This window comes from Pholis gunnellus, assembly GCF_910591455.1.
Source record: "Pholis gunnellus genome assembly, chromosome: 1".
NCBI lineage: Eukaryota > Metazoa > Chordata > Actinopteri > Perciformes > Pholidae > Pholis > Pholis gunnellus.
This window is the reverse complement of record NC_136528.1, coordinates 5,055,866-5,068,659: the sequence shown is the minus strand read 5'-3', so window position 1 is coordinate 5,068,659 and position 12,794 is coordinate 5,055,866. Positions and strand designations below refer to the sequence as shown.

General features: G+C 41.9%; 1 protein-coding gene across 1 annotated transcript in view; it reads left to right on the top strand.

The window, feature by feature from the left end:
• Nucleotides 1-7,264, top strand: part of thsd4 (thrombospondin type 1 domain containing 4) — a gene marked incomplete at both ends in the record, with an annotated part of 36,308 nt that extends 29,044 nt beyond the window's left edge. Inside the window, 10 exons of the mRNA XM_079165970.1 lie at nucleotides 2,312-2,487; nucleotides 2,619-2,715; nucleotides 2,932-3,132; nucleotides 3,278-3,407; nucleotides 4,172-4,376; nucleotides 5,289-5,462; nucleotides 5,893-6,066; nucleotides 6,208-6,387; nucleotides 6,801-6,945; nucleotides 7,122-7,264. Coding sequence (XP_079022096.1) covers nucleotides 2,312-2,487; nucleotides 2,619-2,715; nucleotides 2,932-3,132; nucleotides 3,278-3,407; nucleotides 4,172-4,376; nucleotides 5,289-5,462; nucleotides 5,893-6,066; nucleotides 6,208-6,387; nucleotides 6,801-6,945; nucleotides 7,122-7,264 — 1,625 coding nt within the window. The remainder of the gene's footprint in view (nucleotides 1-2,311; nucleotides 2,488-2,618; nucleotides 2,716-2,931; nucleotides 3,133-3,277; nucleotides 3,408-4,171; nucleotides 4,377-5,288; nucleotides 5,463-5,892; nucleotides 6,067-6,207; nucleotides 6,388-6,800; nucleotides 6,946-7,121) is intronic.
• Nucleotides 7,265-12,794: the final 5,530 nt, after the last annotated feature.

The window sequence follows — 12,794 nt, the reverse complement described above, 5'->3', positions numbered from 1 at the left end:
ACTGCCGCTGTTCGTGTGGCATTTCAAAACTTCGCTGCCGTGCTGAGCATTGGTGTTTTATCTCCTGAGCGATGAGGTCACAGCCTAGACGCCAAATATCAATGCTGTGCATATTTTACACTCCCACCATAATCCATTCCATGTTAGTTGGCTGAGTGAACTACATTCGGGGGGAAAATCCAACACAGATTGTTTCTTCGCAGCATGCTACTGTGTTAAGATCAGAATATTATAATACTGTGACCCGGGGGTTTAGTCTCTGTTGCTAAATGGTCTGAATGTCTCGACATTTTCAGTGAGGCATTGGTATTGACTTTTATTTCCGTTTCTGAGATGGAGAATCTTTTATTTTATTTTATTTACTTTTTACTTTGTTTATCATTATTTTACAGAACCCTACACACACACACACACACACACATGCATCTATGTACAGACATTAAAACAAGGAATAACAACAATATGAATGATAATAAAATGAATTAATGAAGAATAAATTAGAATAAATAAGTAAAATAAACTGGGAGAGGGAGATTCAAATAAAATATATAGATAAATGAATAGATTCTAAACATGTACATGTCCAAGTATATGCAATATAAACTTGATCAAAATGTGACACCTTTATCAAGTTTTGGTGACTTTTCGTGACGCTTGTAACTGTAATTATTCTCAAAATGCACTACCATCTTAAATGTTAATACAGGTTAAGACATATGAATATCTACATATATATTAATATAGTTACTTTTATATTTCAACTCTTGTTTCAATTCTTGTGTCCTCTCGGAAAAAATGGGGATTTTCCGTTTCCTTCCAGATTTACGGTTTCATCAGTTGCAGAGCTCAAGACATCTCCATCCGCCGCATGTAGTATTATGTTACAGATTTAAAGTATGACAACATTGGAGAACAAAGTTCATGGCAGAAATAATTAAATCAAAAATGTATTTGATTAGTTGCCATTTGGCAATTGTACCAGTGGCAGCTGTGCAGGCAGCAGCAACAGTAGCGTGTAAAGCTGAGTTTGTCCGATTTAAAAGGCAAAGCAACCAGGGTGGCGGTGTCACTTTTTCACAATTTCTCCAGCATGCAGCCTGTATTACACCCACCGCTCTCATTGGGGCCTCCGAGTGAAACACACAGCGCAGATAATTGGCGTCTTTATAGAGGTGCAACGGTGAGACACACTGGTGGGTTATTTTCAGAAGTGACTGTTGGAATGTCAGACATTGTTTAACGAGAGCCATGCCCCCGACTCAGCGGGAGGTTTTCGGAGGAAGAGGGGAACCGATCTCCCCCTTCCTCCCTCCCTCCGCGGCCTTTCCTTCCCTCGAGGAAAGTGCATAAACACGCTTTCATTAGAGGATCTTACTCCTTAAGCCTCACCATCCTTTTTAATTAAGGTGAGGAATTTCACCGCTCAGTAAAAAAAACACTCTGAGGATGGATTCCCAACCACTTGGATGCCAAGTACTTTCTGCTTTCTTTAATTTGAGCTGGCCGTTTATATACGCAAGTACACAAGTACAGTTATATGCAGTGACACACACACATACACACTTTCACACACATATTCATATGCACCTTCTCCTGCTATATTCACACACATGCATACTGTACCCATCATTCTGGACAACACACACACAAGGGATATGGCTCCTTTCACTTTCACGATGTAAGAAACTGTGAAACTTCCTTGTGGATGAATTAAACGGGTCTTCTTAAAATGTATTTTGCTTTAAATTGACGATGACTGCACAAAATTCCAGACAGCAGCGTATTTTTTCCCTAAATGGATACGTAGGTTTTAAAATGCAAACAGGAATATGAGACAAGGGCAGGAATCCAGCAGGAGCCACCCACCGTATCCTCACCACGTCCCTGATTTCCCCTCAATAGGCCTCTGTTCCACGCTGTGCATCTCTAATGTGCTTTTAGTTGTCCAAACAACTCTTTTACCAGCCTGTCTAATGTTACGCCTCTAATGCTTTTCTAACGGCCTCTCGTACTTAATCCACAAAATCAGTGGAAAACATTTCGAGGGATTTTGTTACCGGGTTTGCATGAAATATTTGCCAGCACAAACAGATTGTCACGTTTGTAAAGGACATTAGGACATCCCGTTAGCTATGATTACTTTGATTTGGGAGGAGAAAGTCTGTGCTTTCTTCCTCGTTCTCACTGTGCCTAAATGCTTTTACATTGAACAATAATTATGTGGAAGTGGTTGTGGCAGTATTTTCCTCTTCGTTTGAGCTCAGGGCCGTCAGTGTGGTGATTGTGCGGTCGTTCTCTCCGTCTCCTCCAGCTCTCCGAAGCCGATCGGGGCGATCCATCATTAATGGAAACTGGGCTATTGACAGACCGGGGAAGTATGAGGGAGGGGGGACCATGTTCACCTACCGCCGGCCCAATGAAATCAGAAGCACGGCTGGGGAGTCCTTCCTCGCGGAAGGGCCCACCAATGAGATCCTGGACGTTTATGTAAGTAACAAATCAACCCGGACCTCCAGATGCTTCCAGCAGTGACTCTCCTTCTCCTTAAGTTTGACCTTTGACCTGTTCATCTCTCATTGTTGTATGATTGTTACTGAATCTCATCTACTTTGCCTCAGATGATCTTCCAGCAGCCGAACCCTGGTGTTCACTATGAGTACATTCTCCCCTCGGAGAAACCAGTCGTCCCTCAGCAACCAAACCACAGACCAGAAGGTAGATGAGACCTACTTTTTACCCCCGTGATTGTTTCTTACCATAGCTTTTTCTGATTGCTCTTTGCATTTTATAGGCAAAACAACTGAGAAAATAATCAAACCTACCACCTACCCAAACCAACCAAGCCTTTATTCATTGTCATATGTCTAATTTACCCGTCCGTTCACCACAGTGACTCGATTGTATTGTTATGTTTCCTCGTCTATGTCGAAGGGAACGCTGTGAATGGACAGGGGGGCTACGACCATCGCAGCAACACTCACCAAGAACGCTTCAATCCAGCAGGTGGCGGGCGTGAACCCCCTGGTCTCCCCGAAAACCAGGTTCCCGCCGCCGCACAGCCACCCAGACGCGAGAGACAGTACAACTGGAAACTGGCTGGCGCCACAGAGTGTACTGTCTCCTGTGGTAAAGGTCAGTCAAACTATTTCTATTTTTAATTGTAGTAAAAAAAAGAAAAACCACTCCAGGTAACATTTCATAGAACGCATGCAATTTGTTTTTTTGAGTTGTAGAATTCAGTGCTTGAAATAAAAGATCTGCTTTGTGTGCATGCTAGGATTCAGACACTCCATCTTTCACTGTGTCTCCCGGCTGAACCATGGCCAGGTGTCAGATACTTTGTGTGACAGCAGCAGCAGACCGACTCCCCAGGAAGAGGCCTGCAACCTGCAGCCCTGCCCGGCCTTGTGAGAGACCACACTTTTCTCTTCTCACACTGTGTGCACACTGCTGAATACTGGTAAAAAAGAAAAGGCAACGTATCTATGTTCCCAGGGTTCTATGTTGCCACGGGTCCTGTGTTCCCCAGCCCAACATGGTGTTATCTTATTACACATTAAGAGGCCTTCAAGAGGATTTTATGTTCTTAGCAGTCTTTGCACTAGGTCAAATGTTCGATATAATTTCCCCTGCAAACAGCTAAAAGCCTGCTGATGGTATTTTTCCATGAAACCTAACCTTACATTTGCAGGCAAGATAGTTTATTGACTTTAGACATTTACATCTCCACAGTAGTTAAATGGGTTTAACCATTCAAACTGCCTTTATTCTTTTGCAACTTAAACTACCCGTACCGATCTTTTACAATGTCAGTTTATATCAAAAACACAAGAGATTGAAAAGACTCCACTCCTACCTGGTAGTCAAACAATCAGTGCGTTGTCTGCAATGTATGTTAACACCTATTTTGTGTTTATGTCCTTGGCAGTGTTCTCTTATACATGAAACATGAACCTTCCTCAACCCATTATCATTCTAATAGTTCTTTCAAAACGTAGAAATACAAGATTTGCAGACGGAACCTTTTACAGGTGGTCAAAGCGTGTCTTCACATGAACACATCTCAATACAAACAACAGCATTTATATAATGGCCGTACACGTGCGTATGCAATATACACCGTGAAGGATGTCCTCCTAACACCAAGCTCTTGTGATTTTCACCTGGGCAGCTGGGATATTGGAGAGTGGTCAGAATGCAGTAAGACCTGCGGCCTGGGCATGCAAAACCGACAGGTCCTGTGTCGGCAGAGCTACGCAAACCGCACCCTCAACGTCCACACGAGTCGCTGTCAACACTTGGAGCGGCCTGAAATCACCAGTACCTGCCAGATGAAGATCTGCAGTGAGTGGCAGATACGCTCCGAGTGGACCGCTGTGAGTGGCAGCTGTCAGTCACCATGTGACTGCTTTGCCTTTTACTTACTACCTGTTTACATCTCTGTATATATTTATTTGCTACTTGTCATTACGCACGAGCACATTAACTACGTCCCTGTTTACATTACAGTATTCATTTTTGCAATTACTGTCCACCAGAAATATATTTTATTTGATATATATGTTACATTTGTTCTACTTCTGCACTATTTTATTTCTTAGATATCATTTTTTGTACTTTCCTTTTTCTACTTATTCAATAAGCACTTTTGGAGGGAGCTTGAGATCTGAGAGTTTGCACTTTTGTTGTGCATATGACAATAAATAGCTTGAAGCTTGAATTGCACCTGTCTGACGTGTCTCTACAGTTAGTGTGCAACATCATCTTTAATGAGAAAATGTATTATTTTCCTTTGACACTTGTATCAACTTGTATTTGAAGGAAAGGGGAAGAGGCTTACTCTCCACTCAAAGAGCAAGTCACCAAATAGCATACACATTACTACCTGGTGGACTGACTTGTAATCCCCTTAAAACCACAACTTGTCATTGTTACACTTTGGCGTTTGTACAGATTGAAGCAGTTAATATTTCTATTTTTATGATAAAAATGTAAGAAATGTTAACATTGAAACAATGTGGTCTCTCATAGTGAAGAGCCAAAAGAGGATTATCACCTGAATCTTCAGCTTTAAGGCGCTCTACTGGCTTTACTGTCACTCTCACAGCTCGTACGTGTATCTCCCAAAATATAAAACGACTCCTGTAAAGTCTGTTAACAGACTGAGCAGGGCATACAGAAGACAAACAGTAATTCTCTCAAATAGAGAGATTCCCTGGGTGCACTAAATACCAGCAGCACGTACCTCCACAGTACAGTGCTAACCGTGTGGCCTCTTGTCTCCGCAGTGTTCGGTGCCGTGTGGGCTGGGTCAGAGGTCACGAGAGGTCCGCTGTGTCAGCAACGTGGGCGACTTTGTTCCTGACGAGGAGTGCAACATGAATCTGCGGCCCATCGATGTGGAGAACTGTGACACGGGATCCTGTGCCAAGAGCTGGTTCTACACCGAGTGGGGCAATAAGGTAGGAGTTAAGAGTCAATGGGAGACAGAGTGACTTTCATTCATTTCGATTAACAGTGGTAGTCATTGTGTAGATCCGTCTTCGTGCATCCAGCAGCTGTTTTGACATCCAGATAAGATATTGATCTTTTAAAGGTGTAAAAAATCAGAGGCCTGGTTCTGTAAATGGGAAACTATTAAAGTGGTTCAGATCGATCCACACAAACACCTTTCCAATTTCTTTTCACTCAACCTTTATTTAAATCTCAATGAATCAATGAGGGAATGTCCTCGCTTTCAATGATGTGTGGAGTACAGTTAAAGCAGAATAAATACGCACGTAGACTCTGATCGCTGCAAGGCGACAGCAGATTAGCCTTCGCAGACTGGAGGGTCGGGGCGTTCAAGAGTCATTGGCAACACGAATTGTAAAACGAGCGTTTGCTCCACAGTGCTCAGCTGACTGTGGGATGGGTGTGCGAACGCGGGGAGTCCTCTGCCTGACCAACCACATCAGCAGCCTTCCTCTGGAGGGGTGTGGCAGCGAGCGGCCCGCGGACGCTCAGGTCTGCAACAACGGCCTGTGTGAGAATCGCCTCGAGTGGTTCACAGGCCCCTGGAGCCAGGTATGGGGATGACAGAGGGGTCACACTGGGCTCATAGGGGAAGTATTGTGGAGTAACTAAATATCTGCGATTTTACTGTGATTTGCTTGTTTCTGTGTGATTGGATCCATATGACCTGTGCTGTTGTTGTACGTGACCCAGTGCTCTGCAGAGTGCGGCGCAGGCAGCCAGCAGAGGTCGGTGGTGTGTCTGATGAAGTCGGATGAAGGATTCGCCATCGTGCCTCCGTACGAGTGCTCCTCCCTGGATCGGCCCCTCAGCCAGCAGAGCTGCAACCTCAAGGCCTGCGGAGCAAAGTGGTACCACACTGAGTGGAGTGCCGTGAGTATGATATGAAACCCTCGAACACCTCCAGCTGTTTAGATGCCCTCAGGCACACGCATCTACTCCCTACTGCTCTTACTGACTGATCAACGGCCAAGACTGACAGACCCTGCTAGCTCCAATCGGAGAAATCAGTTAAAATCCTGTTTGGTTACATTGTAGTATACGTTGAGCTTACAGACACAGAAAGTGAGTCAATATTTGAATCACTTCCTTGATCACTCTCTGGTGAATGGGGCTTCTATCTCTTTTCTTTCTAAAGATTTCATAATTCTCCTTCATTTGCTCATGAAGAAAATAGGTTTCCGAGATTCAGAATGCAACATTTAAGGATGTAGCAGCAGCGTCAGCTGTAGACCGACTCTAAGGTGGAGTTTTATTAACCTGGGACTTGACTGATGTGCTTCCAGTGTTCAAAGACATGCGAGGGAGGATTCCGCGTGCGGGAGGTGCGCTGCCTGTCCGATGACGCGACGTCCGGCGAGGGCTGCGATGAGCAGCTGAGACCGCCGGAGAGGGAGGACTGCAACCCAGAGCCCTGCATACCTAGCATAGGTCAGTCGTCTCCTAGCATTTCACCTGGAATATTACTGACTTTTCCTTGGACCATTAGGAACACAAGGGTCATTGTTGTTGCTTGAGGTGGAAATTGCACATTGAGCAGGGTGTTGAACTCCAAACGTATTTGCTGGAAGTCAGAAATATAAGCTCGACCCTTCTTTTTCTTTCAGATGAGAACTGCAGAGACAAATACTTTAACTGCAACGTGGTGGTCCAGGCCCGCCTTTGCGTGTACGACTACTACAAGACGACGTGCTGTTCGTCGTGCTCTCGAGTGGCCCACAGACAGTCCATTCATCGGGGCCGCAGCTAGCACCCTCCACCGGGGCCCCTCAGCTCCATGTTGGGCCGGACTCAATACCCGCTGCAGGCTCCTGGGTCAGCCAGGGGGAAGAGGACCAGCTGGACCTTGGCTTAAATGGACAAATTATTTGACTACCAAGGGGCGGAAACTGAAGAAGGAACATTTCTGTTGGTTCACTCTGAGGCAGCTGTTGGGAGAAAGGAATACCTAAGAGGAGTGGAGGACAGGAATTCACTCACTGGATAAATAGAGCCCTGGAGGGGTGAGAGAGATCAGTAGCAAACCGAGGAGCCTGCAAAAGCAACCTATGGATTTTAACCACAGAGGTTGAATCTAATATAAAGAATCCATCCGTTTATGTTTCGAGGCCGAGCAGCTTGCAGCTCTCCTGGCTGTTGTGGATTACGTGATATGAAGAGGAGAGCACCTGGGAACTGTTAAAGGTGGACTATATATATAGAAAGTATATGTTCTGATATGGTTCTTTACACTTCAATGGTCAGATTCATGGCATGATGTCATATGAAGTTGATGCAGTCTCACCTATAATCAACTATTTAACTCCCACTTTGTTGACCAAAGATATGTAACCTCATCAAACTGAAGACAGCGACTAATTAATACGTTTTCCTAAGAAACAAACACTGCACAAAAAAACCCCTCCATGGTGCTGATGCTCGTTCTTTTATGCAGCATGGATCCACAAGAGTTTGTATTCATTGTGGCACAGATGAGGTTTTTCTGACGTAAGCAATGGAAAACCGCTTTAATTTTTCCCTGCCTGTCGGGTCAGAGCTGTAAATGCAGCCTGTGTAATATGTATGTATATAAGTATGTACGACAGAATGAATGATACAAGTTTTTTCTTAAAGGGGTCTCAGAGAGTCCTCCCAGCAGCTGAACAGAAAAAGGCCCTCTTTACTTATTGTAGTGGCTCCCCAGTGAGGCTGCTGGTTTATCGGCCACCGGTGGCCCCTTGGCTGTGGGGATAAAACCGTTGCTGCTTCTCCACCAATCACAGCCTCTGAACTAGGTAGAGGCATTCCACAGCCTGCTGGATGGTAGAAGCAGATGGATCCTAAGAAAAACAAAGTGTATATATATATATATATATATATATATATAACATCTATTGATCTGGTATGGCATAAATCATGTTTACATTAATAGTAAATCTATTATTTATAAACCATATTGCCCCTTTTTTCAGCTTCATACACAACCTGCACACAGTACCTCTCAAGTGTTCAACTGTTTATATATGTTTTTTATATGTTATCATATCCCCCCCCCCCCCCATGCACTCTACACTTACCTCTGTTTCATAAGTACTGTATATGTATCAATGTTTAAGTTCAAGATGACTCAAGTATGCAAATTATTCGATCCCTAAGGGTAAAAACAAACAACCTGGTGTGCCAGCACATGATTCATTATTTCCCCCCAAAACAATCACGAAGCGTGTAAATGAATTACCAGAATTCTTCAGTATTCCAAATATGTCTGCCACCAATAAAACAACTGTATTTGCCTTATTATTATTATTATTACATTTCTAGTGTTCAGCCATTGATTTTTAACGAGGAGTGTTCTTAAACAAATAAAGAAAATGACTAATTATGTGTACACTTTACAGCATATTTTCTCCCGTGTGATTCCTCAGTTGATTCAGTTAAATGTCATGTAGAGGACCAGGCGGGGACGTTTCTGATTTAAGTCATCCATCTAGAGGACAAAGGCGGTATTACAACACAGTATTTACAGGAGAAGTTCCACTTCTTCATCATTAACATAACGGTTCATCTTCAAGTCGAAAGTGTCAGGAAATAACATTCTGTCAGAGGACAAGAGGTCTACGAGTGTCTGGCCTGGTTCACAGAAACGTTGTGGCCCCAATGTACTGAATAGTGGTCATTTGTAGTTTTTCTCAGGGTATCCTCCGGCATCGCGCAGATCGATGCCCAGCAGGCGTCCCGGGCCGTGGGGCATGAAGACGAAGCCCAGGTGAACCTTCCACACTTCCTCCACGCTGCAGTTCAGGATGCCGATCTCCACGAGCTCCTCCAGGTGAACCCAGTCAGCCATGCGGTGTTTGTCAGTCCACTTCAACGCTTCAATACTAATCAAATAATCATCTTAACCATGCTTCAAATAACTATGATTAAATCAGTATAATTTATATATAGGGAGTCAGTCTTATCCCTGTGCGGCATATATTGTCATTGATGTATTATATCATCAAGAAACAATGCAAGGTGAAGGTCGACAAGTCAGTAAAACAGGACACTACCTTGGATATCAATTGTAAAGATAGGCTAGCTAATAAAGATGAATTATCTAAATTATCACACATTTGATCAGCGATCCATTTGTGAAGTTAAAAGAAAAAGTCTCTCAACGATCTGTGTGTTTTTCTCCCTTTTGTCCAAATAATTACTACTTAACATCCTACTGCCATCCTCTCACAATGTCGGTATTAGATCAGGTTTAGAGGTGTAGTTCACAGAGAAAATAATATTTGCAAGAACAACTGTAATAAAGAAATGCTATGTTTAACTTTACTGAATGATTTATTAAACCCCAAAGTTGTACAGGAAATAGATTATTTAATTCAAAATGTGTTTTAATCATAGCTTTTGTTCAACATTAAAAGGTTTACTGTCTTTCTAAGTGTTTCATCAATTTACCTTTAATTTGACTTTTGATGATAAACTAAGCTATAGGAGCTCTGTGATGACATGGTGCTCATTTTTTCAAGCTCTTAATCTGAAGACGATGAGCTTGTCTCCACTGATCACTGAGGCCCCGGTAGTGCTCATTACACATGGCCTTTAACACAAAAGGCCAAAGCATGATTTGCAACGACGTCTCAAAATTCTTCATCCTTTAATGATGTTGCCAGCTGACAGTTGAAAGCCTCACGTGCAAAACAGATCGGGTATGACGTGTGGCGCCTCCCTCCCTCAGTGTAGAAGTCGTGCTGGAACAGACTGCAGAAGGGGGGAAAAGGATTTCAACAATAATTAGATGAGGAACTTTAACTGCCCTCTTCCTGACTCTGACGCTTTTTAAGAATTCATTCAGGACTCATTCTTTAGTCATCACACGGTCAAGCACATCAAACACTCAGTGTTTGAGTGTTTCATGCACTTCAGCGGTGTATGGATGGTTCTTTAGAGTGCTGATGCGTGGTAGCTGGAACTGTTTTTGACATACTATACGATGACTTTTTAGATTTTTTTCGACATTACACTCATAATTTGGGTTGTTTCATTGCCAAATTTCATGACTAATGACAAAACGTCCTAAAGCAATTCCTTGGAGAAAACAAAGCATTTATGGATATGCGTTGGATCCAGTTATAATAACCTCAATGCTAAATACTCACATTAAAAAAAACTGATTACATTTCAAGCACACGCTGAGCCTGCCATCCATTATCAGTGAATGTTTTTTTATGTCCACTAAATCTCACTATAGTTGGAATCAAATTGAGCTAAATTGTGATAATAACGTGCAGATTTATGATTATTTTAGGCTTGATGATCTTCCTTGAGAAGAATATCCATTTTAAAGGCATTCATGAGCACAGTTTGGAGCACCATGCACACAGCACAACACATTATCTTCTCAGCACGTGTTAAAAAAATGACAAATGAATGACTGTAGCTCCGCATTGTAAACAGAGATGTGGTGAGAATGTTCTTTGTCGAGGTTTTGAGTAAAACAAAGCTGGCTGCTGATCGCGGCAGCGTTTGGTAGTGCAAATCCTGCTAGCTCGGCCAGATGCAGGAGACCTATTTCCACATCAGTGAATGATACAGACTGAATCTCAGTGGGCTGGGTGACCCACTTTTCAGCTCTCCAAGTGTATGTAAGCGTTGTGCGCTGCGCATCACACAGCACTCTGCCGTTATCCAGATTCCCTCACGTTTCTGCCATCTTCTCGTGGCAAAAAAGGGGATAACAAGCAGGGCGAGCCAGCCACTGGCATCGTATCATAAAGGGCACCAAGAATGTCAATAAAGAGAATGTGTTGTATATCTTTCATTGGCTTGAGTGTCACCATCACAGCCCTGATTAAGAAGCTTTGTTAGTATTGTAGACTGAATTTGAAATGAATACTGACATGCCGCCATCATCAGTTTTTCAAGTCTGTCTTTAAATAATGCATATTATGCATATAAACAGCATTCCTTAGTCCATACTGACCCGGAGATGATCCTCCGCTAACGTGAGTCTAATGTGCATTGGAACAAAATCCAGGACTGCTTCAGGAAGTTTGCCTTTCAGGACCAGTATAGAGAGAAGGAATGACTACAGCCTGTTAGCCTTTCAATGTACAGTAGAAATGGGCATGTGAGTATTGTTTTAAGAAAAATATGAACCTATCCCATAATGTTAGGCACTGCATTGCCTGTTGAAAAGCTGTTTAGAGTTAGTATGTATCCTAAACTGGGTCTCCATACCCTCCATGCTTGGAAATCCTGTAGTATCTCTATTAAGGTGGTGAAGTATTTGCTAATAAATACAATAAATACAAATGCTGGTCAAAAGAAGTTTTAATAATTCGTTTTTTGTTGCTATTTGTAATGTAATAATAACCTTAATCTTCCCATAACTGAAGTGCTTTTATTAGCTGAACCTTACTCAGACCGTAAGATGATCTAATATATATATATATTGTTGAAATAAACAAATATAAAAAGTATTGATATGCAACATGTATTTACTAAATCATTTGGCAGTTATGTCCGTTATCAAACACTGCTGATTAAAACAAGTCACCTTACGTCATTGGTCAAAGTCCTTTTTGCTTAGGAAGGTTCCTCACTGAGTCAGTTGACCTGCAAGTCTCCAGCCGGCCGCCATGATGAGAGTTGTTTGAGTTCTAAATGATAAGGAAAGGTGCTTCACTGCTTCCTTTCTTTGCTCCTTTAGCATAGGAAACACTGGACCTTCCTTTACCAAAGGAAAGTAGGTAATGCCGCCCCACAATTCCTTGTGACGGCAACAATTTAAAGTGACGCACCATTCGGTCGTCCGTGAAAACAAACAATATGCTCATCTTGCACAGGTTTTCATAGTTGTTCACTTTTGGACTTTTTGAGTGCATAAAAAAAAATGTCGGTGGACCATGCTCTAAAATTTTAAAGTTAATTTTTTAGTAACTTTACTTTTAAAGTTACTTTTTTAGTTACTTTACTTTTTTAGTTACTTTTAAAGTTACTTTACTTTTAAAGTTACTTTTTTAGTTACTTTACTTTTTTAGTTACTTTTAAAGTTACTTTACTTTTAAAGTTACTTTTAAAGTTACTTTACTTTTAAAGTTACTTTTTTAGTTACTTTACTTATAAAGTTACTTTTTTAGTTACTTTACTTTTTTAGTTACTTTTAAAGTTACTTTACTTTTAAAGTTACTTTTTTAGTTACTTTACTTTTTTAGTTACTTTTTTAGTTACTTTACTTTTAAAGTTACTTTTTAGTTACTTTACTTTTTTAGTTACTTTTAAAGTTACTTTACTTTTAAAGTTACTTT